Genomic DNA, 24,970 nt, shown 5'->3' with positions numbered 1-24,970 from the left:
CTTTATTCCATTACAAAATCTGAATTACAAGTCCCAGAATGCAAAGCGAGAAAAATATGCACTGAATTTGATACTTAGCCATGGACCAGAAAAACTTGAGCTGTCTGTTGCATTCCACCACATTTGCTCAGTAATACTTACTATGTTACCATGTTTTTTTTTCTGGCATACAAATGGGTTATATTTTTTCATTGCTATTTGTTTGAGCAGCTTTCTTAAAAATAGCTGGTCTTGTTAACAATAATGAACGAACTATCGGTACTAAATAGCAGTTGATAGATGTGTCAGTAATTGTGGTTTACTCTGTGTGTGCTCTTGACTGGAACTGGGAAGATGTGACTATGGAGGCTTTTTGAGTCCTTGGGCATGGCACTTCCTTTGAATCTACAAAAACTTCCCCTTCAGTGTACTGACCTTGACAAATGTGTACTTTATAATGATGTGAGTAGTTTTCATATGTGTTATACATTATTAAGTGGGTTACTTTTTAGGGCTCGGGGCGGAGCTCCGAGATCCTATTGTAAAAGAAAATAAAAAAGTTTCTTTAGGGCTCGAGAAAGACACATTCCTTAGTGCGCGAGTTTTTTTTTATTATCTGAATGGTGATTGGTCCTCGCGGTGATGTATTTTTAGTAGTCGTGATGTGCAGAGTGAGTGTGCAGAGTAGTGAGTAGTGAGTGCAGAGTAGTGAGTGCAGAGCAGTGAGTGCAGAGCAGTGAGTGCAGAGCAGTGAGTGCAGAGCAGTGAGTGCAGAGCAGTGAGTGCAGAGTAGTGAGTGCAGAGTAGTGAGTACTGAGTGCAGAGTAGTGAGTAGAGTAGTGAGTAGTGAGTAGTGAGTAGAGTAGTGAGTAGTGAGTAGAGTAGTGAGTAGAAAGTAGTGAGTAGAGTAGTGAGTAGTGAATAGAGTAGTGAATAGAGTAGTGAATAGAGTAGTGAGTAGTGAATAGAGTAGTGAGTAGTGAATAGAGTAGTGAGTAGTGAATAGAGTAGTGAGTGGAGAGTAGTGAGTAGAGTAGTGAGTAGAGTAGTGATTAGTGAGCAGAGTAGTGAGGTGAGTAGTGAGTAGAGTAGTGAGTAGAGTAGTGAGTAGTGAATAGATTAGTGAGTAGAGTAGTGAGGTGAGTAGAGTGGAGTAGTGAGTAAAGTAGTGAGTGCAGAGTAGTGAGTAGAAAGTAGTGAGTAGAGTAGTGAGTGGAGAGTAGTGAGTAGTGAGTAGAGTAGTGAGTAGTGAGCAGAGTAGTGAGTGCAGAGTAGTGAGTAGAGTAGTGAGTAGAGTAGTGAGTAGTGAGTAGAGTAGTGAGTAGTGAGTAGAGTAGTGAGTAGTGAGTGCAGAGTAGTGAGTAGTGAGTGCAGAGTAGTGAGTAGAGTAGTGAGTAGTGAGTAGAGTAGTGAGTAGAGTAGTGAGTGCAGAGTAGTGAGTAGAGTAGTGAGTAGAGTAGAGTAGTGAGTAGGACATCACAGGCAGCAGCTGTGCAAGCTTCTTACACTCACAAGGAGACCACAGGCAGCTGAGGTGCAATCTTCTCCCACTCACAAGAACGACATCACAGGCAGCAGCAGTGCAAGCTTCTTACACTCACAAGGAGACCACAGGCAGCAGAGGTGCAAGCTTCTCACACTCACATAAGGACATCACAGGCAGTAACGGTGCAATATTCTCACACTCACAAGGAGATCACTGGCAGTACACACCACATGAACACACTCCATAACACATAGCAACAATACATTGGCATTTACAATGGCATTAGCTCAAACTCAAATAAATCCGAGCCCGATTGCATTTCTAATGCTTGTTTAATATAGAATAGCCTGTGGGTATTGGGAGATCAAACATAGAGTGAGAGGTATCGTTGAACCAGGTCACTGTGAGGAAGAGCCTGTCAATATTATGAAGGATGATGGTGTCGGAGATTTCAAGTTTGTGTTTTATTGCAGATCTGCAGTTGTGGAGCAGACAACGCAGCTCTGTCGAGACTGGTTTGGAGACGGAGGCACTTGGGCTATGAGGGGTGATAGGGATATTGAACTTATACGAGGGTACTCGGGGGTGAGGGGGGCGGTTAGGTTGATGAATGGTTCAGACAGAGGAGATGATTGGAATAGTCTAGATAGTAGGGTTACTTGGAGCTGGAAGTGGAAGAAGGGTGGTGTTCGAGGGCTTGTGTTAGTTTGCAGTGTTTGCAGACGACAGGTTGTGCTTGGCTATTATGAGGTGTGGGGGCGAGGTGCATCTCGTGGGAAGGTGGGTGTTTTCCAAATGAATCGAGGTGTAAGGAAGAGTGTAAATCTTGGAGCTTAAAAGTGAAATAGTAGCTTCAAGTTGGGAGATGGAGGTGATAAGAGAGCCTAACTTATTTTCCAGAGAGAATAGGGTAAAGCACATAATGTTGGGTGGCTCGGTGGAAACAGGAGGGGGTGCAATTGGTGGTGGAAGGCAGGGAGAGGTTGGGGGACGGGAGGGGAGTTGGGGTATGGGGTTCAGGGGTGGGGAAAGGTGGAGGTTGAGAGCGGGCGTTGGGGCATCAGAGGTGAAAGGAGAGTTGTCTTTGTTGGCGTTGAAAGAGGGATAGGAATTAAGGACATAATTCGGGGGAGGTAGGTGAGGAGCGAGGCGGTGGTGCAGAAGAAGAGGGGAGGAATGTGTGGAGTCATAAGAATGAAGGAGGTTTGGGGGGGAAGAGGGGCGAGGGTTGGAGAGGTCCTGTCAGCTAGGTGAGGTGGTTGTGAGGAAACAGGCATCTGGCAGAGTAAGGGGGTTGGGAGATAGGGAAGTTGAAGAAAGGAAGTGGTTCTGCTAGGCCCGAGCAAGGGAAAGGGTTACCAAGGGGGGAAAGGGGGTCGCACAATATTGGGGGAAGGAGAGAGATGCAATGGGTTTGTGGAGAAATCGGAGTACAGAGCGAGGGGAAGAGCAGAGAATAAGGGGAACGTAAGGAAGGTTAACAAGGGGAGAAGGTTGGAGGAGAGGTAGACTAAAAAGGGGGTGGCAGGTAGAGATAGGGGGAGGAGATGAGATTGGATGGTGCAGATTGGACGAGGAGCGTATTAGCTAACGTTAAGGCTGAAGTGATGAAGAGGGGCATACTGTGGGGGGGGAAGAATGGGAGAGGAGGGCACAGGAGAGGGGTAGGGAAGAGGGTCGAACTGTGCCTCCCGAGGGCGCAGCCTATTGGAGTGTAGGGTGGTCAGGGGAGGAGAAAGGGAGTAATGGTTGGAGCTAGATGAGGAGTCAAGGGGCAACCCGGTCGCAGGGGAGGGGAGTAAGGAAGGGAAGAGGTGGTCAAATAGCGAGAGACAGGTATCTTTGGCTTGGATCATGACAGTACCGTTGTTATAGAGTCAGATAATAAGGGAGCCGTTAAAACACGCAGAGGGGGAAATGTTTAGCTGTTTTCCATGAGGGATAGTGGAGGAGTAGGTGATGTTAAGGGAATTATATAAGCTGGTGAACCAAGAGGGAATGTCGTGAGTGAAAAAAATGAAATTTGAGCCTCCCATAACGACCATTGTAAAAATGATCAACAAAAAGGGAATCAGGGAAAAATTCCATGGTCTTATGCTTGAATCGTTTTGCTGAAGCTTTAGTCAGGTAAGGAGGATAAATGATTTTGTAGCAATTAATTCCAGACTTAACTCGAGTGGTGGCCATGTTGTAAAAATGAGGAGGAGGGGGGTGATGGGAGTGGGGTGTTGGGTGCTGTCAGTGCAGTGAGTGTTGAAAGTGGGTTAGTACATGGAAACTTACAGGAAGTGCATGGAAACTTTCAGGAAGTGCAGGGAAGTGTATTCTTTGTTTTATGTGCAGCGGCATGGGGAGCAGCAGCCGGGGTTGGGGGCTCGGAGGGTCGCAGTGAGAAGGGGCAGGAATAGGACTTCTGGAACTGGGCATGGGCCAGGCACAGAGAATCTTGCCTTGGGGCGCAGCCGGCAAACCGCAATGTGGAAGGTCTGAAAGCCTATTCCACTAGGACCATGGCCGCTACCACTGCGTTGGTGCAACTGTTGCCTCTACTTTACATCTGCCTGGCTGCAACCTGGGAGCTGCTACATGCCATCACAAAGCACTAATGCCTTGACAGCCAGATTTTGGTCTGAGCCCACACCACCGACCTTTCGCCTTGGAGAGGTACTGTTTAGGTATGTACACTAAGAGGAGGAGTCTGTGGTTCTTATCTATCAGAAGAACAAGTTACTAATCCTTGCTTATGCTCTTTCTGGTAGATACCCTAAATTGGTAGTATTCTGGTAGATTCCCCCTGCCCTCTAATATCCTTCTCTGTGGAAAGGCCTCTTTTTAACATCTAAAAAGTTCCCCAGTTAGTGATCAGCACGCTGTTATCAACAACCTCTCACGCTTTGCGTCTAAGGATAAGGAAAGGAAAAAGAGAAGAAACTGATGTCAACACGTCCACTGAGTGGAGCTGCTTACATGCAGCTCCACTCCGTCACTTGCAGGTCGATATGTGTTAGAACTGGGATTTCTGGTAGGCTAAGGCTGACGCCAAAGCCAGGCAGAAACCACCATTCTAGTCAGGGCAAGGGAGTCACACGCCAAGATAACCCCTGCTCACCCCCTTGGTAGCTTGGCACGAGCAGACAGGCTTATCCCGGAGGCAATGTGTAAAGCATTTGCGCACGCACACAGCAACAACATCCTAGGCACACCACAAAAGGAACTCCACACAAGGTTATATAAAAATAACTTCTGTATTGTCAAAACACATCAGATAGAAATCACACATGTACATTGTGCCAACTGGCACGGGCAATATTCACAAGGGATTATGTATTAGACAGGGCCACATGGGCCACTGTCAGAATCAACACTTTTAGAACTAGAAATACTGTTAGGAATAGCACTTTGTAGATCATAGAATAATAAGAAGTTTCACACATGATGCATAGAACATTCAGAGGTGTAAGGGAAGGAAACACATGATGCATCAAAAACATTCAGAGGTGCAACACAGGAAAAACACATGATGTATAAAAACATTCAGAGGTGTAAGAAAACACAATTGCGCAAAACCTCACCTTAGGCAATTACTATCCTAAGCATATCAAAATCACATTGCGCCAAAAATCACATTAGGGCCTTGCGCCCTACCCACATACCAGCACCCTGGCCATCCAACAAGGGGACTCAACAACCCTGTGTCCAGAATGTCAGGGCGCGCTGCCACGCAGCGCCAGTCAGGGGTGCGCCACTGGCGCAAACCTAAACATTGCAGCTGCCCACTAATTGCTGGGCAGCTGAGAACAATCACAAGGGCCTAAACGCTGCAGCTGGAACTAAGTGCTACGCAGCTGTGGAAGGCCTGGCACCATTGTGCCATCTCTGTACTTCGCAGGGATTCTCAAATTGCGCCTAAACTGTGCAGTTGCCCACTAATTGCTGGGCACCTCTAAATCAACAATACTGCGCCAGGGCCCTCACTGGCCCTATAACAAAAGCTGCGCCAAGCTGGAGCCACACAGGCTCTGACACAAAACATGCACAGGTTGGAGCCCTCTAGGCTCTGGCATCGACTGGGGCCTCGTTGGAGCGCGCAGGCTCAGTAAATAACTTTGCCCCCTTAGAGCCCTCTAGGCTCTTAACTAACATGTGCATTGGGGCCACAGAGGCTCTGATAATAATCAGCCCCATGTCGTTGAAGTCCCTCGTGGGGGACTCGAAATAACCAAATGTGCACTGAGCCTCTCGGGGCTCTAAACAAACATGCCCTCATGGAGCCTCTCGGGGCTTTAGACAACGTTGGGGCGACCCGCTGCCAACCGGGGCCGCCCTAATTGCACCGCCATCACTGTGCCACACGGGGCTCAACTGGATGCTGCCAATACACGGGGAGCAGCCCACTGCCAAACGGGGCTGCTCCAACTTGTGCCCTCAACAGGCACCGCGACATCTGCCCGGAGCTTCCCGCCTAGCCCTTCAACACTCACCGGGCTGGTCGAGGGGGGGCTCGGCTTTACTCGCAGCTGACTCTGCTTCTCTGCTTCATCCCCGCGGCACCCCGGAGCCCTGCCTTTGGAAGACGCCTCTCCCTTCTTCGGCCGGGTCCCCTCCTGGGACCCGGGGCTGCTCTGGTGCTGCGGGACTCTCCTTTGGGCAGCGCGGGGCTCTCCACGACACCGGAGCCCCGCCTGCCTCTACAGCTGCCACATCACCGCGGGGCTCTCCCTTCCACATGGGAGCCCCGCGAAAGCTCACGCCGGCCTCCGCTTCACTCGGGCACATCTCCGGTCTCCCTCCATCGCATGGGAGACAGGCAACGAAAACCAAGGCTTCCCCCCGGCAGGGGAAAGCTGAAATCACGCACGCCAGGCCCCGCCTATGTCCCACAAAGATCGCCTGACTTCCTGTGCGGAGGGCCGCCAATGGCAGCGCGGCCCTTGGCAGGGAGGCGGGCGCAGCGCCTCCGTATTGATCTCCGGGCCAGCGGCGGTGATTCAAAAGGGCACAACGAGGGGTGGGCACCCTCGGTTGCAAAAATAAAAGTAGAAACGGGGTGAGCACCCGTTAGACAAGTAAATAAATGGGGTGGCACCCATCAATACAAAAAATGCAAATAAGCATAAAAGGGACAGGAGCGCTTCCCTCCAAGGGAAAACGACAGCGCTCCGTCCCAGCAAGGAAAATAAAGCGCTCTCAAGGCGCTGGGGGCATAGGTAGCACCAACAAGCCCCCAGAGATGACCCCTTTAGCAAGAAGGGTCCAAAGAAGTCCTGGAGCATCAAGATGGAGCCCAGCAGCTCCCAGCAAGGCAATTCCTCCAGCATCCAGGGATCCAGGGGCTGGGCAGGGCCCAGGGAGGCAAGCCTTCCCCTGGGCCCAAGCAGCAGCACGCCCCTGGCAGGATTCAAGTCAGAAACAAGAACATTTTCAGAGTGTCACAGCACCCTTTTTATACCTAAAATCCTTTGTCTAAAGGGTGCAGGCAATGTAAGAACCAGCTACAACTGGTTATGGGGAACTCCCCTTCACTGGCCAGGCTAGGGACATCAGACGCACCACAGGGGGCGGAGCCAGCATTGTGGCAGGCAGGCACATCCCTATTCACTTCCAGGTGCTATCTCCTCCCACCACTCTAGTTGCAGATGCAGTCATTCAACCAAGGGCTGACTCAGACAACCTCCTGGGGGCTCCCAAGCCCCTGTCACCCTCACACCAGACAGTCAATCCACAAGCAGGCCCAGGCACACTCCTGGAGCCAGGCTCCAGCCAATCACGTGCCAGCAGACTCACTACACACGCACACCCATTTCTAGAAGTGGCACTTCCACACTAGACACATTCATGCCACATACATCATTACGCAGCATTCAATCTCACGAGTTCGCACATACCAAACTCGACCCCGCACTCCCCACACATCAGGAACTACCATGGTCACACATATTCCCCATGCATTCCTATGGGAGGGCAGGTCACTCACCACACATACACAGAGAGCTCACGCACTTTACACTGTACCACAGTGAAGAAGTGCGCAGAAACAGGCTAGTCAAAAGCAAAAAGGTTCGGGGTGAACCTACCAAAAGGGCCAGGTCCAACACAATGGAGTTGCACAACACCATCTCGTGGCATGTGGGAGCCCTGCTAAAGTTCTCCCGAGGCAGTCTGGTGCTTGGTTAGTTAGAGTATCCACCGGAAAGAGTGTTACCGAAAGTAAATGACTTGTTCATCATGGCAAGATTCTGATATTAGTTTGCAGATGTTTAGATGGGATGAGATATCCTGGCAGTGTTCATAGCCATGCTCTTTGATGGCAAACAGCACTTCAGTGAGAAGGCAGTGAACTCTGGAATGCTGCAAGCACTGCAGGGGTACAACTAATTCCCTGGACTTTGCCTCCTCTGTACAGCAATTCCATTACCTGTACCAGAGGTTCTGTGAATATTCCAGTTTTGTGATGTCTTGACAAAGACAAGTTTCTCAGCCTGTTCAAATGCCACAGCAACTGTATTGCTCATCTTGGTGATGGGGTAAATATGGGGAGTGTCTCCAGCAAGAGCAGTAATTCCAGTCCCCACCTTCCTTCAAGGGTTCTGTGGCTTCTAATCCCCTCTGACTGTCATCCTCCGCCAATATCATGTATTAAGGGAGAAAGGATCTTCCACTTTGTCTCCCTCTGGGTATAAGTCACAACAGACCACTGGCTAATCCACTTAGTCTGAGAGTGCTATGCTATCCCTTTCCAATCCTCTACCCCCCTGCCACCGACCATTCTTCAGAGTGTGCTCGCCAGCACACACCACTGATCGGGAGTGTTTCCAGTTGCAACCCATCTCGAAGGTCGCTTCATTGTGAAAGCGGATACATTCACTCATTTCTCTTTGGACAACTACGAGTGGGAGGTACACCCTAAGGTAACAGATGTGCTATTCCCCACATCCTAATTTTTCTCCTCGAGTCTCACCGCCAGAGCTTGGAGCAGGAAGTGTCCTCAGTTTTGTGGCATATTCAAAGTATGTTGTTTGCATTTCTGTTGATTTTGTTTCTATTCAAAGTTCTGTAAGAGGACTGGGTGCAGCTTATTTTGATAGTTGCAAAGTGGGCGAGGAGGTTCTGGTACCACGATCTGTTGTATTCATCATTCACTTAATAAAGAGAGAGGCCCCATGTACCAAAAGGACAGGGCATTATTTTGTCAAAGAAGAATGTAAATTCCCTTCGGTAACCAATTACAAGTGGCATTTCATTATCATCCAGTGGCTGTCTTGTGGAATTGGAAATATAGGCATATTGGTTTTTCGTATAATTGATATGAACGGTTTGTGGTCTACTTTAAGTTGAATGGTTAAAACATTATTATTAATTGGTTACCAAAGGGAATTTACAGTATTCATCATTCAGCCACCTCATGCCTAGTCCTGTACAGAGCAGACTGGTAAGGCCCACCATCCCATTCCCCGGACACTGCTGCTTCATGCGTGGAGGTTGATCAGCACAACTATAATCATTTTACCTCATGGCCAAGTTGCAGATCACATCTTGGCAGCCAGGATGCCTGCCATCAAGACCAGCTTTGGAGGTTGCTGGAACAGGTTTATGCAGGGGTGCGAGTCAGAAGGCATCAATCCTTTTCAATTTTACCTGTCTGGCATCTTATGATTTGAATTGTCCCTTGGACAGCAGGTTGTCACGATGGCTACAGTTAAATGCTATCTGCCAATTGTGTTTGTGTTTGTTTCTGCCTGATCAAGCTTCCCTGTATGAAAGGCCACTAGTGGCAAGTTTTCTGAACCTACTCCATTCATTGATTCTTATTGGGATTTGATCCTTGTTCTGATTTTCTTGATGGCATTGCCATTTTAGTTAATGCATAGATGCCCATTTCAAATGATTATTCTCTACTTTGTGCAGGGTTAAAGAACTTCAGGCCCTTTTGCATTATCTGCCCCTTACAGTCTTCTGGCCCTACACACTTGTCCACTCCTCTTACCCAAAGTAGGCTCCTAATTTAATATGGGCCCTGTATTACCTTCTGTCATCCATATTGAATGTAAGAGGAGTGTCTACGTAGGCTTTACCCTAGGTGTGCAAAGTCCTACTGCACCAATGTCATGCAACAGGATGGAGTTGATGGCCTACTCTTTATAGATTTCAGTAGAGCTAAAAAGGGCTAAGGAATGACCAAACACACCATTTAACATCCGGTCATAATTTGTCCCTAGACAAAATCGCGCCAAAGGCGAGCCCAGTTTGTGTCTGACCGTCACCAGTCGACAGGACCCCTATACATTTCAACAGAGGTGAGAGGTCCCCTGTTAGTGCACACGAGAAGCCTTGCTTGCTATGGCTCCCATTGGTTTGAATGTATCTACTTGTAATAGAAGGCACCTGGAACAACATTTGGACCATTTTCTTCCTCTAATTGTGAGTGGTGCTATTTGAATCAAATAGAGTCAAAGGCAACGTGGAAGGGCTCAAAGATTTGGAGTATCTTGGCAGAGAAACCACTTATTGTGTGTTTTATAGAAGACAATGTGTTGCTTACGGTCCATCAGTTAACTGCATAAACTTCAACACTCTATCACTTCCTAGAAAGACACTGTATGTAAATCTGAGATAGTATTCATATGGTTAGTATTTATCTCAGATGCGTGGCTAAATAGCCACTCTATGCCTGATCTAGCACTGCGATGCCGGCTGGGTATAGGGTGCTAAAAAGTGATTGTGATGGAAGAAAAGATGGGCATTGCAATCATTTATAGAAACATTTATGAATATGTGGAGGTGAGCAATCTCCTGGAGAGGACAGTGAGGTTTTGTTTTTTCAGCTCTCCCTTAACCATGAACATCCTGGTTGGAGCTATTCTTTATAGACCCCCTGGATAGAACTCACAGTTGGCAGTCAATTTAAAAATGTATGCTGTTACAAAATACTGGGGTAACCCAAAAATTAAACCCATAGGACCTGGGTAACATATGGTACATAAAACAGTATGTTCCTACTGGTACATAATCTAAACAAGATGCAACAATTAATTTGCAGTGTAATCGAGCGAAGAATAAAGAAAACACAATGATTGAATCGCACTCCATGCGGAGTCATACAGTCAAAGTATATTATTTATGTATCAAAGATTAATTTATGATCCATTAGGAAAAGAAAACATCAAGTTCATTTCATAACAGTTTCTCCAAACAGAGTAAGAGGAAAAGTGATCATAGTTGTGCTCATGTGTGCAGTGATAAGAAAGAAAAGTAGAATTGCTGCTAGTATTCAAATTAATCTTAATTGACTGCCTATGGCAATGAGGGAATCCAATTTAACCAAGGCCAAATAGCCTGAAGGATGCATAAAATCTCTTATTCCTCCTTATTCACAAAAGGGTGGTGTCTGGATAGAACAACCAACCCCCCCAAAAGTATGGACAATGTATCCAGGCTTAGTAGTGTAATAATGTCCACTAAAGTATGAGCATTTTTTGCTGATTGGTGATTTTAATCATTTCGAGGACAAGGCGGATTTCGTAAGTAGAAACTTGGAGAATGTGATGCAGATGTTACATTTAAATTGGTGGATAAAGGGTCATACTCTAGATTTGCCGTTCTCCAATTTGAGTATGATAACAATACAGTCTATTATTTTTTAATTCATTTCTCCTTCCCTCTGATAGGCGGTTCTCCTGCCAGACATGGCTCAACTCCTGTTCTTGGGAGTTCTTAGAGGAGAGTCAGTCCTGTGTCTTTTACAAAAAGGTTTAGCCCTCCTGCAATCAGATAGGATTTTTCATTAGAATTAAAAGTAAATGGGTTTGCAAAAGCTATGACTAAGGCAATGGATGCCTCTCCATCTCAGAAGCTGAGAAATTCGACCAGACAATTGCTGTCTACGAAGTTGTAACCCAGTGAGTTAAGGAAAGTGAAGCAGGACAATAAAGCCCTTGAGCATCGGTGGCTGCTGTCTAAAAGCTAAGAGGATTGGTTGGCCTACAGTACTCTACGAAAAGCCTACTTTGAACAGCTCAGGCAGGCAAAAAGACAGTGTTTTGTGAGGGAATTGGATTTAAAAAGTGGCTTGTCAAGAGAGCTATTTAAAATAGCTAAGGTGTTGGCTCACCTTGACACCTTAAATGATAAAAGTGACTTTGATTTATTCAGCTTTTGAGAATCAACTCCCCATGGGGGAGAACCTTTTCAGGGACACCAGCCCTCACCCTGGGGCTTCAGTACACTGAGGCGGGTTTCGAACCTAACACCAGAGACGGTCGAAAAGACTTAAGACAAAGGTGAAATATGGTTCAACTTTGGATTCGTGCCCACATTTTATCTTCTCTCGGTTGGCCCGTCTATAAGCCCATTTCTCACTCTGCTTTTTAATAGTTCTTTGAAAAAGGCAGAATATCCCTTAGCTGGAAGCTTGCCCTGGTCTCCCGTTGCCTATTAATGCAGAGATGGCATGAAATTGGCCTGCATTCTTCCACCTTGCATTGGTTTCGCTCTGTTTTAGCACCAGATCCCACTCACTAGAACTGTCCCCTTTCAATTCTAATCCGCGCCTGTCACACTGTGGGGTTCCTCAGGGATCTTCACTTAGCCCCATTTTGTTTGACATATATGGCTCATCTCTGGAGGGTATTGTTGAGGCCTGGGCCACAGTTTATTATTTCAATCGATGGGAGATACATGGAGACACATGGAAACCTAATAGGCTGCCTCTGTGAAGTAGTAAAGTGGATGCAGACACATTGTCTGAAACTCAACACATATAAGACCAAAATCTTTCTCTTTGTTGGGGCTTGGAGAATTTGGAACAGCTCTTGGGGGCCGTCGCTGCCAGGCACTGCCTTTAAGCCAAAGAGGGTAGTCAAGAATTTGGAGTATCTAATTGATGACTATCTCTCTATGCAGTATCACATATATGCATTGGGATTTCTAATTGATGACTCTTTCTCCATGCAGGGTCATGTAAATGCAGTTTGTGGGAGTTGTATTGGACTCCTACGCATGCTGCATACACTCTTTAACTGGATCCCTGTAGCGTGTTGGGGGGACGTTATATAAGCGTTGTATATGAGTAGGCTAAACTAAGGCAATACGCTGTACTTAGGAATGGCTGACTACCTGTTCATTTGTGTCAGGTCTATTAAAAATGTGGCAGCAAGATTGATCTGAACAGGCACCAGAAGGAGTTCGGCTTCAGCCTGTCTTAACTTTCTCCACTGGTTTCCGGTGCGCAAGAGAGCCAAGTTCAAGTTATTATGTTATTAACACAAGACGTTCTATGGCACTGGGCCAGCAAATCCGCTTGACCAAGTTGCTTTTTACAAACCAGGGTGAGCTCTTCGCTCCTCCAATCAGGCTCTGTTAAGTAGCAGATGAATCAAGAAATCCAGAATGCGTGGCCCTAGTCCTACCAGTAGTCCCAACCCAAGACCCTGCAACCGATGGCACAGGAAGCCCTAGTCCCTACTTCCAAAAGAAAGCTTAACCCTACTCTTAGTCCCACACCTAATCCAGCAACCAATCACACCAGAAGCCCTAATCGCTACTTCCAATTAAAGACCTAACCTTAGCTCTAGTCCCTACAACCAATCAAACCGGAAGCCATAGTCCCTACGTCCAATAGAAATTCTAGCCTCAACCCTACATTGATTGAATCACAGACCCAGAAACCAATCAGAACCCTCAAATACCCAACCAATGAGGACACTAACCCTAATCCAATAGAAACACCAGATACAACCACCAATCAGTGTACACATGTACCAAACAATAGCAGACTGTATAAGGTCCCAGCTACCTCAGACAAGGTTTGCTGGCCAGGGAGTTGGATGATGCTCCTCTATTCACAAATCTCCTGGGAGACAGACAGGCTCAATCCACACTTTGGACTTCTGCAGGGAAGGGCCTAACAAACTTTTCCTCGAACAATACTGTTTGTATAAAACTATACTCCCTCTCCTGGCCAAAAAACGAAGTGCACAGTCCCTATTAAACACAACTTAAACAGCTCACAGCAGATTACTGCTGTCTCAGAGCACCCTCTGATGTAGAATATCCCTGTTGCTGGGGGAGTTGGGGGGCATGGGGCCTTTTTCACTGACTTGTTAACACAAAATAGAGGCTGGGGTGCACTGCTTAGCATATAGGTCTTAGCACAAAGCAAAGGAGAAATTTGGAGGGGAAAAACTGATAGTCATGGGGAATGAGGGGGAAAAACTACAGAGTTTGGGCTGCAAATCCCACAATTCAACAGGTTAAATGGAAGCAGTCATAGGCAGAAAAAAAACACAAGTTTAAACACAAAAACATGGAATAAATTATGCAACCACGGGCAGGTTAAAACTACAATTTTAAACTGTAACAACCACAGGCAAAGACAGTTAAAGAAATTGTAAAACAATAGAAAAAGAAAAGATGATGCAATCACAGGCAGGGAAAATCGATTTTAACTTTTTTAAGAAAGAGACAGCACTAGTCTGCCTCCTTACCACTTACTGGACTCTGCTCACTTCAATCTGGGGCACAGGTAGGCTGCAACTCACAAGATGGAGAATTATTGGTGGTGCACCCAGCAAAGCCTTAAGGGGCCTAAGCAGGTGTGAGAGGAGGGCTCAGATTTGTTTGGAGCTGGGGAAACCAATCAGCAGTCCTAGGTCTTCTGGCCGAGGGAGGGGTGGGGGGGGGGGCTGGGGCTTGGGAGCTGCTCTATTCAGAAATCTCCTAAGAGACAAACAGGCGCAATCCATACTTTGGACTTCTGCAGGTAAGGGCCTAACAAACTTGTCCTCTAACAATACTGTTTGTATAAAACTTTACTCCCTCTCCTGGCCAAAAAATGAAGTGCACAGTCCCTATTAAACACAGTTTAAACAGCTCACAGCAGATTACTGCTGTCTCAGAGCACCCTCTGATGTAGAATATCCCTGTGCTGGGGGTGGGGAGCTGGTTTCACTGACTTGTTAACACAAAATGGTGGCTGGGGTGCACTGCTTAGCATACAGGCCTTAGCACAGTGCAAAGGAGAAATTTGGAGGGAAAAGCTGATAGTCACTGGGAATGAGAGGGGAAAATCACAGAGTTTGGACTGCAAATCCCACAATTTAACAGGTTAAATGGAAGCAGTCATCGGTAGGAGAAAACACAAGTTTAAATTAAAAAACATGGGATAAATTATGCAATCATGGGCAGGTAAACTACAATTTTAAACTGTAATGACCACAGGCAAAGGCAGTTAAAGAAATGAAAAAAACTATGTTGATCACCAATCCCTGCTGATAACTAAATGACTTATCTGAACTACACTGATGTAAAGGAGAGGACTGGGGAGTCACTTGAAGCCCTGCTGAACAGCCGTGGAACAATCTGGCTTGGAATTTTAATCATGCACTAATCGGGAAACAATTAATGAATATTCGATTAATAACATTTCTGTGGAGACATAGCCCCTGCGTTTTCACCCAGTTTGATTACTGTAAAATATTTCTAATTAATACTGCTTTAATATATATGTACATATTAGGGTTAATATTTATATTTTTTATATATTTTATTGATACCCACGCTGTTAAGTAGCTTCTTGCAAAGCTGTTTGTTTTAACAATGCCAGGATATTAATTATCAGTTGTTGTCAGTGCTTGGGATGTTGCATCTTAGAAGTGCCTCGCTTGTTCCTATTCTGCCCTGAGCTCACCACATTCTAGAACCGACCCAGTGATCACCTACTCATTACAAAATACTGCAGGACTCGCACACTATGATACTTCCATTCAGAATACAGAAAGAAGCAGAAGATGATGCACAGAGATCAAATAGGAAAGGAGACTAGCAATAAAACATCATAACTGGAACACATGGAAACTGCCAGAGAGCTTGGGAACCCTGGATTCAGGACAAAGAAATAGCTGTATCAACTAGGATACGTTTCCAAGACAATCAAAAAATGTGCTGGAGGTTGTCACGAGCAGCTAGAAAACATGCACTTTGAAATGGATGGACCACGGCCCTTTCCACCCTAGACTGTGGTTTAGTTTGAGATTCAAAGTTGTTTCCGAAAGTTGCGCCAGAAATGTACAAACTTTGGAAAGATCTCAAGAAATGAAACAAGAATATCTAATAAGAAGACTCAACGGTGAACATTCTTTCCAGCCGAAGCCACCATGTCATACAAGTATGATTCCTAGTAGATGGTTAGAGGTGGAAATCCCACCTTTCAAATGTTGGCCCTGCAGTAATTCCCTCTTCTCCTCAAAGGGCCTTCACCTACAAAACAACACACTGTAAACCACTTTTTACTGGAAAGTTAACTTTTCCCATGCTGAGAGAGATGTTGAGTCTCACCAAAACAAACTGGTCATGCATTTTTGTGTTCAGAGTACAGTGTAGTGAGTTTTGAAAATATAGAGTCAAATGAAAGGAACAGGCCTCCGCCATAAAGCAATGAGGAGCGTAGACATCCCTTGCCTTCAAGTAGAAACGGCATTTTCATGTGCTGGTTCTTCAGGAAACGAACTGTGGCAACACTGTATGAAGTGTAGGCTAAAATTGTATTTACTTCAAAACAAAAAGAGTCTGACAAAAACTTGATGGAAACTCGCACTGGACCAGCCAGACCAAAACTGCCAGTCCCAAACAGCTGCCCTTCCAGAGGAACTAGGCCGTGCACCTCTTAGAATCCAAACCCATTTCCTAAATAACTCTATCAGGAATCTTGGGTAACACTGGAGCCAGACCCCTCCACATTAAACCCTGCTTTAACAACGCACACGGGAGTGCTCCTTGCTCCCGGGACAAAACCAGCTGCCACAGCACTGCAGCAAGACAACCACTTTCAACTGTTGCATTAAAATAGCCCTCTTGCACCAGTCCTTCCCGCACAAGCACTTTTCATACGGACTTGCTCATGGCCTTATCGGGGACAACACCTCAAGTCAGGATTACTCTGACTCTACCCCTGCTTGGGCAAGGTGAGTATTAAAAAATTCCTCAAGACAATTCCATTGTCTGCCTGCATTGACAATGACTGCAGAAAAGCAGCTGCTTCGAACTGCCGCTCCCAAACAGCCCTTGCACAAGATCTCTTCTTGTACAAGCGCTTTCTTAGACTGCTCATGGCCTCAAGTGGGGACAATGACAGTTTATTTCACGCGCCTGCTAACTCGCTTATTTGCTAATTGCACAACAAGGGTTCTAATATTACATACGATAGCCCAAGAAAACAATTGCTCCCACTTTTTTTTACCCTACTAGAAAGTTTTTTATCACGATTTTAAAACGTTTTTTACTGAATAATATTCTTATAGTCTTTATTTATTTCGTATGATTTATGTTGTAATGATTTTTAACTAATCGAACAATAAAGTTTACTAGTAGTTTGATGGAAATCTAGCTAGAGGTAATAACAATTGTTACCTTCATGGAATGCAGCCAGTTATAGAGGTTAGTAGTAGTCCCGGAGAAACAGTGTAACCCAGAACAAATTGTAGGTAAAGTTGACAAACTTATTTGCTTCATCTTTAATGTGTAATTCTATATTTGTTGCCTTAGATAATCTGTGTGGTATTTTGACCCATTACTTGAATTTACTGTTGCAGTTTTTTGGGTTGTGTTACTAAAAGTGTACACTTGTTACTTATCTCGACTCTTGTTTTTTCTCGGCAGTGGGACGGGAATGTTCGCCTATGGGATTACCGCCAAGCCGAATACCACGAGGATGACCTCAGGGATCCTAGCCACAGAAGCCCTCCATTGGCAGATGATGCAGCCGCCTCCACCACACAGAGCCAATAATTCCATCGGACTTGTAGATGCCCACATTGGCCCACCCTCCTCTACAGACTTCACGGTGGAGGTGGACATGTCTTGCGTTCACTGTAGAGCGGCAGCAGTGCGCGTGGACCTGAATCTCTGCTCCTTCCGTATGTGCAGTGCATACTCAGGCCTCGAGCAAGGGATTCTCTTGCTCACCTTTCCTCAGGATCAAGGGGTACTGACACCTTGTCTCTTATTTTGAAGCAGCTCCTTCTTGCTATTTCTCTGTCATGTGGATTTGAGTCTTTTGTGAAGGAAATGGAAATTGGGCTGCCTGGATGAGGACACCATAATGTAGCCTGGTGAAGCCGGGGGACCCCAGAGATTTGGTGGAGTAGATGGCACTTTGTTTTTACAAGATCAGCAGCGCCACTATCGCGTCCTAAAGGAGCAATCCATGTGGTGAAGTCAGTCATCCTGCAAGGGCAGCCTTCTTATGAGCATTGCTTGATTGGAAGTAGCACTCCGGTGGCTTTTCATGATCATCACCAGAAACATTCTGGGTGACATATGGCAAATAGAATTTGTCATAGAGATTTCATCATCATTGAGTAGGTATAGGAATGAACGACAGGTAAATTCAGGGGGAGATGCAACTGATGCATGTAGGGCTTAATCCTTCAAATTAAATTTACAGCACTTGAGCAGACTCACTAAGGCAATGATCTCTTCAATTTCGTATTAGAATACATTTTTCTGCTCCTACCTCATTGACTGGCAGATCCTAAGTGACAGGAACTACAGTGGTGTAGTACGGATGCATAGCATGTGCTTCTCTGTTAGCGATTTATCGCATGTGCAGTGGACCAAGTGACTGGAGTCCAAACAGCAGTCTATTTTTAAAACTGCTAGGGTGCTAGGTTCATTGTCCCGTAGGAAAAACAAGGCAGGAGTCATGGAATACAGACAACTGGGCGAGGTAACAGAAACCAATTCCTGTGATAAGGACGGCCATGGTTGAGGTGACAGCCAGGAAAAAGGTGAATAGACTGTCACAGAGAGTCTGGGAGTGTTGCATCAGAGACACGCAGAGTGACAGTCTAATAGTAAGTGAAGAAATGAGAATGTGAGGACGGGCTGACAGAATGCAGTGAGACTGGCATCCTGAGAGGGAATAATTGAAGATAGAGAGAAGGACAGAAGGAAGGTAGATTTACTTACTGAAATTATAGTTCTCTATCATGGATATCTTTGTTCACTCTTTCCTAGTCACTGTTGCTGTCTTTCGTCATCTTTCTCTTTCTCACTGGCCCTTGTGTTTAAGCCAGTACGATCGTTTTATGTGCCTGTTGCACAGATGTGTGTATAATCCTCAAAATCACATGTTTGAACCGCAGTGTTCTCTCCTTACGAGATCGATAAGACGAGGGCCATGATGCTGGGTGATGACATATTTTCTGTACTGTGCTGTAAGATCACATCAGTGGAAGTAAGCCTTAATTGGAAAAGTTAATTTTCCTTTTGCAGTCTTACACTCTTTTTACAGGCTTTTGTAGTTTCACTTGATGTGCATATTGCTGTCATCTACTGGTAGGATTTCAAAGGTACATTAGTTTTTGCAACAAGTTTTACCAATTGTAAGTCTCAGCCATGGGTGTGTCTGTCCCCAAGTTGCGACTCCACTTCTTCTGTCCAACTCCATGCTTCCTCACACGATCAACGACCCAAGTTAAAGGGCACTGTGGGGCCACTTTCATTGACACAGGAAAGGCCTAGTTCAGATACGCCCATGGTTGACACCTGCATCTTCCTTTCCATATTATGGAATATTTACCGTACTTTATAATTAGTCTGGGAATCATTTCAGTGGGTCCTTAGGATCTCGGGACCACGAATGAAATAAAATCAAAAAAGTTACTTAAAGGACACCCGTCTGCCACATGCAGGCTGGGCTTTATCTGGGCTAAGTTCTTCGAGAGTGGCCTCCAACAATGACTGTAACCTCAATTCTATTTTTATGAAAGGATACACAACTGTTTCGATCATGTGGGGTAAAGTTCAGTTATTAAGTTCCTCGTGATAAAATAACTAAAATTACAATTTAGAAGCATTTCCTTCTCTGTTTATGGTATTTTCATTATTATTAGTAAATTTCAGATTGGAGGAGCGGGCAAAAGCCCGAGTATGATGGAAGAAACTGGAAATCGATTTCCCCTTTAAGTTTATTGGTTGATGGCTGCTTGGTCAAGCCACTAGTCTGCTCTGGCGTTGGGACAGTAATGCTTATGTACATGGTTATTTTTCCAGGAAGGCTGCCGTGGGGAGTTTTCTCTAGGATGTCCTGGCTATGCATGCAGGTCGGTAGGGCACCGACAGTTGTCCCAAGTTCTCTCCCTCCTCAGTTATGTTAGGTGAATATGCTAAACTAGTTTTTCCATATGGAAGGCCATTTTTATAGTTCATCTAAAGAATTCTTGTCCACACTCCCCTTAAACGCGTAGGTCATATCTGTTCATAGTGAATTTTGTTCTGCTTTTTCATGCATGATAATGGGCAGGTGCTACTTTTTAACTCGTGGGAATGTGAATGCTTTGTGTAGGCTACTGAGAAGTCGTTGACCACTAGGAGCATGAAGAATGAAGTTTGTTTTGGCTTCTTTCTTTTGGGATATGTTGACTCGTTAAGATGTTAGATGGGAATGTAATGCAGTGAACTATTGTATCCTTTCCCAGGCGAGAAGATGAGTTTAGTCTTTCCTGTAGGCGCTAATTGCAGACCTTTTTATATTTAAAAGCATTTAAGCTGTAGCAAGAGTGAACTATGCTTTTTAAAATTTGCGTTCATTTGTGCTAAAGGCTAGGTGCCTATATCTGACCATCCTTGCATTCCAGTAATTTTGTTAAGAGGCAGCATTGTGCTGGTACATCCACATCTGCTGTTCTGTACTGGAGGCCTGCTGTGCAGGCCAGTGTCACATGAGCGACATCCATTGAAATGCAGAATATCGAAGTAGGACCACTGCCAGAGCCTTACTATAAATATTAATTTGATCTTGTGTCCAGTCAGCTGACTCATCTTGCACAAAAGGGGAAAATAAGGAAAGCTGACTGGCCTGGTGCAAAATGGGAAATATGGTGAACGAGTAGAGACACTTCTTTACCAAACAATCTGAAGAATTAAAAGAGCATTTCCTGGTGTTCTGCTCTGGAGGCCTGGAAATAAGCTTTATCACTCTATCTTGCTTCTTGTGGCAAACAAGATTGTTGTGTTCTCTGATCAATAGAATACCTTCATCGGAATGTCTCGTTTGGGCTCCCAACGGTGCTTTGGTAGTCTGCGTTTACATTTTTCATTCCTGAAAGATGGACGGTGGAAGTGAGATTTGCTACCTAACTGCAGATTGCTAGAAAGGTCTTAGGTTTCTCCTGATGAAACACTTTGCAGTCGCATTGCCTGTTTTAAGTGGTAAAAATGTGGCCTCCGCCATCAGAAGTGGAACCAAGGCCAGTATATTGTCACGAACTTCAGTATGTTTGTGCGACGTGTTCTTTGTCTCCCTCTGCTTATCTTTAGTGATAAAGGAGGCTAGATTAGTCCCTCCTCACGTCATTGTAGGAAGCATTTTGTCAAATGCGAATTCAGTGTCTGAATCCTACACTAGGCCAAGACTCATTGAAACTTGTGCATCAGGCAATATTGGAGAATTCTCATATGTAGTGCATTGAAAAGCAAGATAAAAACCCAAAAGAGACTTTACTGGTCTCACTGAGAGCTTATAACTTGGTTCAAAGAGGTCTATTTGCTGATCGATGATCCATAGATATGAGCTTCTTCTTGGGAGGATACCTCCTCTGCATGTTTCCCATTCTACACGTTTTTCATTCTACACGTTTTTCATGTGCAAGGTACTTGTTTGCTTGGATGAACATTGATTTTTAACAATTTGTGGAAGGAACCATGTGACCTCCTGTGGAGTGGCCTGCCTCACTTTCTGTCCTTGTGGGGGTGGTGGTGGACTGCCACCAGTGTTGTGCAGTTTGACAGAAGCACCTTGAATTGCCTCTGGCAAATCCCAGTAGCCCTTGTGTGTACTGCAGGGTTGGGAAGCGGATGTATGAATCTAGCGGATCTGTGGGAGTAACTGTCCTTCTTTCTTCAAGACGGACAATTTGCTGAAGTGTGACTATTCGGAATTTTTCATTAGTTTCCATTGGGATGAAAGATCTTTCTGGTAGTTTCTGTGTGGAATTTCTGACGACAAGAAAGAAGTCCTCTGCTAAAGGAATCCAGCATAAAGGAACGTTCAAAAAGATTGTAGTCTGGAAATAATTTAATCTCGGAATTAAAAAAAATCTACGGAGGAAAAAAAGGTAAGTAGAGAACGAGGAAGTAACCCATAAATAAGTAGCATCTGACAGAAAGAAAGCTTCAATGGTCCAGATCTCTTTGAGCGGAAATACAGAAATAGCACTGAGGGACCTGCCAACGACTGCGGACTTAAGGATGCCGAGGACTCGTTTTCAGTACATATATGTCGTGGAAAAACAGGAAAACATATTTCTGTTTTATACTAGCGAATAAATAGTATTTTTAGGACCGTCCCTTCGCGTGAATCGCATTCTGAAGATGATCATACATGTTAAAGGGCCTAGAAAGGGAAGACACTTGGAAGAAGACAAATGAGAGGTAGCAGAACAGATGGAGTCACAAGAATACGGCGCTTTTTTCATACAGTGCCTGTTGCCAGCCTTGCAGCTGCTGGGTAAATAGCAGCCGTTGTCATGTTTTGGTTTTTAGTGAACGACCGGAAGCCGAGAGGATGACGCGGGGATTTTTACATGGCGCCTGCTTTTTTGCTTCTAGATCCCAGCAGGTGCGTTAATGAAGCCAACAACTGCCAGCCAACAAGAGACGCGGAAAAAATAAGCCGCGAGGAAGGGAAAGACCACGCGACGAGTCTAAGAGGTGGGAGGAAAGAGGGGTGGGTGAGATCAGATCATCATTAATAAAGCAAGGCTTAGTGAAGGGAAACGACAAGTATCTACGAATAAGTTAAAAAGAGGGAATGGCGGAGTGAGAGAAAGCGAAGGCAGGGAAGAAAAGAGGCAGAGGCAAAACGAGAGCAATGGATAGACAATAGGGGTAATGGACAGATGGAGAATGCCCGTTCAAGGAGAATGTGGGGGTAGCACCAGGGCCCTAGAACACGCGGTCTCGCCTAGAGCAATGAATTTCAAGCTGGATACTGACTAGAACTGCAGCAAACTTGCAGAAGACACTGCCAGCGACCAAGGGCGACACCCCTCCTCCCTCCCCCCCACCCCTCCCTCCCTTCGTTCGTTCCACCTTCAGAGTAGAGGAGACGCACCCTAGCTTTCCAGCCACGGGAAGTATCCCCGAGGCCCCCGAATCTTTGCATTGCTTGGGATTGAACTCTCATAGGTCTGTCCTGCTATAAAATGCCTCGTCTCTGTCTGCTTTACAGGAATGATTGGTAAATTGAGACAAAAACACCATACATAGCAACTATACACCACTGATGTCTTAATTGTGACGCCCTTTCCTGCTGTTGGCACCTACACTGAGTGGTTTTATCCACCGCAAACAACTGCATTATGATAAACCCGGGTATGATTTTTGTGCAAGATTGTCGCGCATTATTCAGTTTGACTTTAGCAGCAGCTTAGGCTTTAGTATAGGTGGGGCTTTAAATGCATCAATTTGTTCACATTTTCTGTGGGGAGCTGCTACCACCAAGTAGAATCCGGATACGCCTTGGTGGTATGTCTGTACATTTGCCACAGAGCTTTAGTTTACCGACTACCACAATTTCAAAGGGAAGTAAAACGTCTGTGAGCTTGAAAGGGAATATCCTAGTTTTCTGCCAGTGGGAATGGCCTGCACCAAAGGTCCTGGGGACGAAAGGGGGAAGAGAAATAAATGGGAGCAGGCATTTCGATATCTGAGAAGTGAAGCTTCTGATGAGGATTTTCAAGAACAAACCTACCGAAAGGATACTGGCAGCAGGGTGCTATGCTGCGGCCCAGGATTTCCAGGGCCACATGTTTTTTCTATTTGATTTCTTTATTTCTGATGATGATCACTTATAAATGAAAATAAAATAAATGACTTTCTGGAAGCAGTCCTGCCGTTTATTCTTGATTTCTTATTTGGGACATTTTTGGGCTTTGTGTTTGTAAAAGATAGTGGGCATGCCACCTCTCTTCCATTTTTATTTAATCACTTTTGTTTTTACTCCGGTTTCTTTGATTTGCCTTTGGTTGATTTCTTTAATATTCAACCAGTGTCAATGTTTGATAACCTCTAGTCAAGGCCTGCCTGCAACTCTTTTCAGTCTGGGTGCCATATTAAGATCCACGGTCAGCCGAAATATGGATCCCTTCTGCTAGCTAAGACCTGTCTCCCTAGGAATAACCTAACATCATTACTAAGCAACAGACCTGTAAGTTAGGTGTGTGTGTCTGTCGATTCTGCATGCAGCTTGTTTGAGCGAAGAAGTCTGAGGATCCAGCAACACTGCTTCCAAGCTTCACCACTGTAGTCCCACCAACAGTGACAATGATGCATTTATGGGTAGGCAGGTCTATTTTTATCTGGTCGAGAGGCCGTAGAGACTTCAGATTAAACCCAAACTCTGTAATGTCTGCTCCATTCAAGTATTTGGAGCCTCTGTAGTACTATCATCATGCCTTCATACATGAACTGCTAACACATCCTCAAGTTACTGGACTTCTGTATCATTCTATCTCGCACATGACCAACTCCAGCAGCTCTTGATTGACATCCAGGACAAGGGTGATGCTATTTCAAGAGCCCAGTCTTGGCCCCCCTTTGGCCCCGTAAATACAAGTCGAACGACCATGCTGCCCATCAAATGTATTTCCTGATTTTAAAGTAAGACATCATTTTCTATCTGACACCATCATAGCCATTTGGAAAACATTGGTCACATCCCAGTGTTTAATTGAAAAGACGTAGCATCGACTCGTTCACGTTTCTCCCTTTTCCACATCAAAACAAACCCGCCTGCTGTAATCAGGCGTTGGATCACACCCAGGAGGCTCTCGCTCCCCAGGGTAGCAACCCTATGATGAAGTATCGATACAAAAGGGGATGATGGACGGAGCGTTTGAGCAAATCAAACACTCACCCCCAGTCAACTGATCTGGGTTTAATCCATCACCATTCTTTAGCCCATTCAGCCACCCCAGTTCAGACATGACTATATGCAAATCAGTCTGACCCTGTGCCTCATGGGAACAGTCCAGCCCGAACTGCCAAGCCATGTCTTCCCTGGACCGGAAACAAGCATCCTGGGACCGGTTTCGGATTCATAACCCTCATCAGCCAGGCTATCTTGAATCCAGTGGCCAAGTGAGCAAGGGACTCACGTCTGAGCATACCCTGCCACACTTAGGGCGAACAAAGCGATACAAAAGGGGATGATGGACGGAGCGTTTGAGCAAATCAAACACTCACCCCAAGTCAACTGATCTGGGTTTAATCCCATCAGTTAATTCCGGAAGCTTGTTTCCGGTCCAGGGAAGACATGGCTTGGCAGTTCGGGCGGGACTGTTCCCATGAGGCACAGCGTCAGACTGATTTGCATATAGCCATGTCTGAACTGGGGTGGCAGAGTGGGCTAAAGAACAGTGATGGATTAAACCCAGATCTTTTGACTGGGTGTGAGTGTTTGATTGATTCAGATGCTCCGTCCATCACCACCCCCTTTTGTACCGCTTT

The 24,970-nt window shown here is 45.5% G+C and overlaps 1 protein-coding gene across 7 annotated transcripts in view; it reads left to right on the top strand.

Moving 5' to 3' along the window:
* DCAF11 (DDB1 and CUL4 associated factor 11) overlaps positions 1–24,970 on the top strand; it is a 717,991-nt gene that overhangs the window by 453,153 nt on the left and 239,868 nt on the right. For 6 of the 7 annotated variants that reach the window (XM_078644970.1, XM_078644968.1, XM_078644965.1 and 3 more), the window contains one exon: positions 17,117–23,349. The exons of the other annotated variant lie outside the window; for it this stretch is intronic. In XM_078644970.1, coding sequence (XP_078501096.1) covers positions 17,117–17,245 — 129 coding nt within the window. In that variant the 3' untranslated portion in view covers positions 17,246–23,349. Of the gene's footprint in view, positions 1–17,116; positions 23,350–24,970 lie in introns of those variants that run through there. 7 annotated transcript variants of the gene reach the window in all.

The sequence above is a fragment of the Lissotriton helveticus genome, chromosome 5_1 (genome assembly GCF_964261635.1).
Source record: "Lissotriton helveticus chromosome 5_1, aLisHel1.1, whole genome shotgun sequence".
Classification (NCBI taxonomy): domain Eukaryota; kingdom Metazoa; phylum Chordata; class Amphibia; order Caudata; family Salamandridae; genus Lissotriton; species Lissotriton helveticus.
Note: the sequence above shows the minus strand (reverse complement) of the source record. Positions and strands in the feature narration are given on the sequence as shown.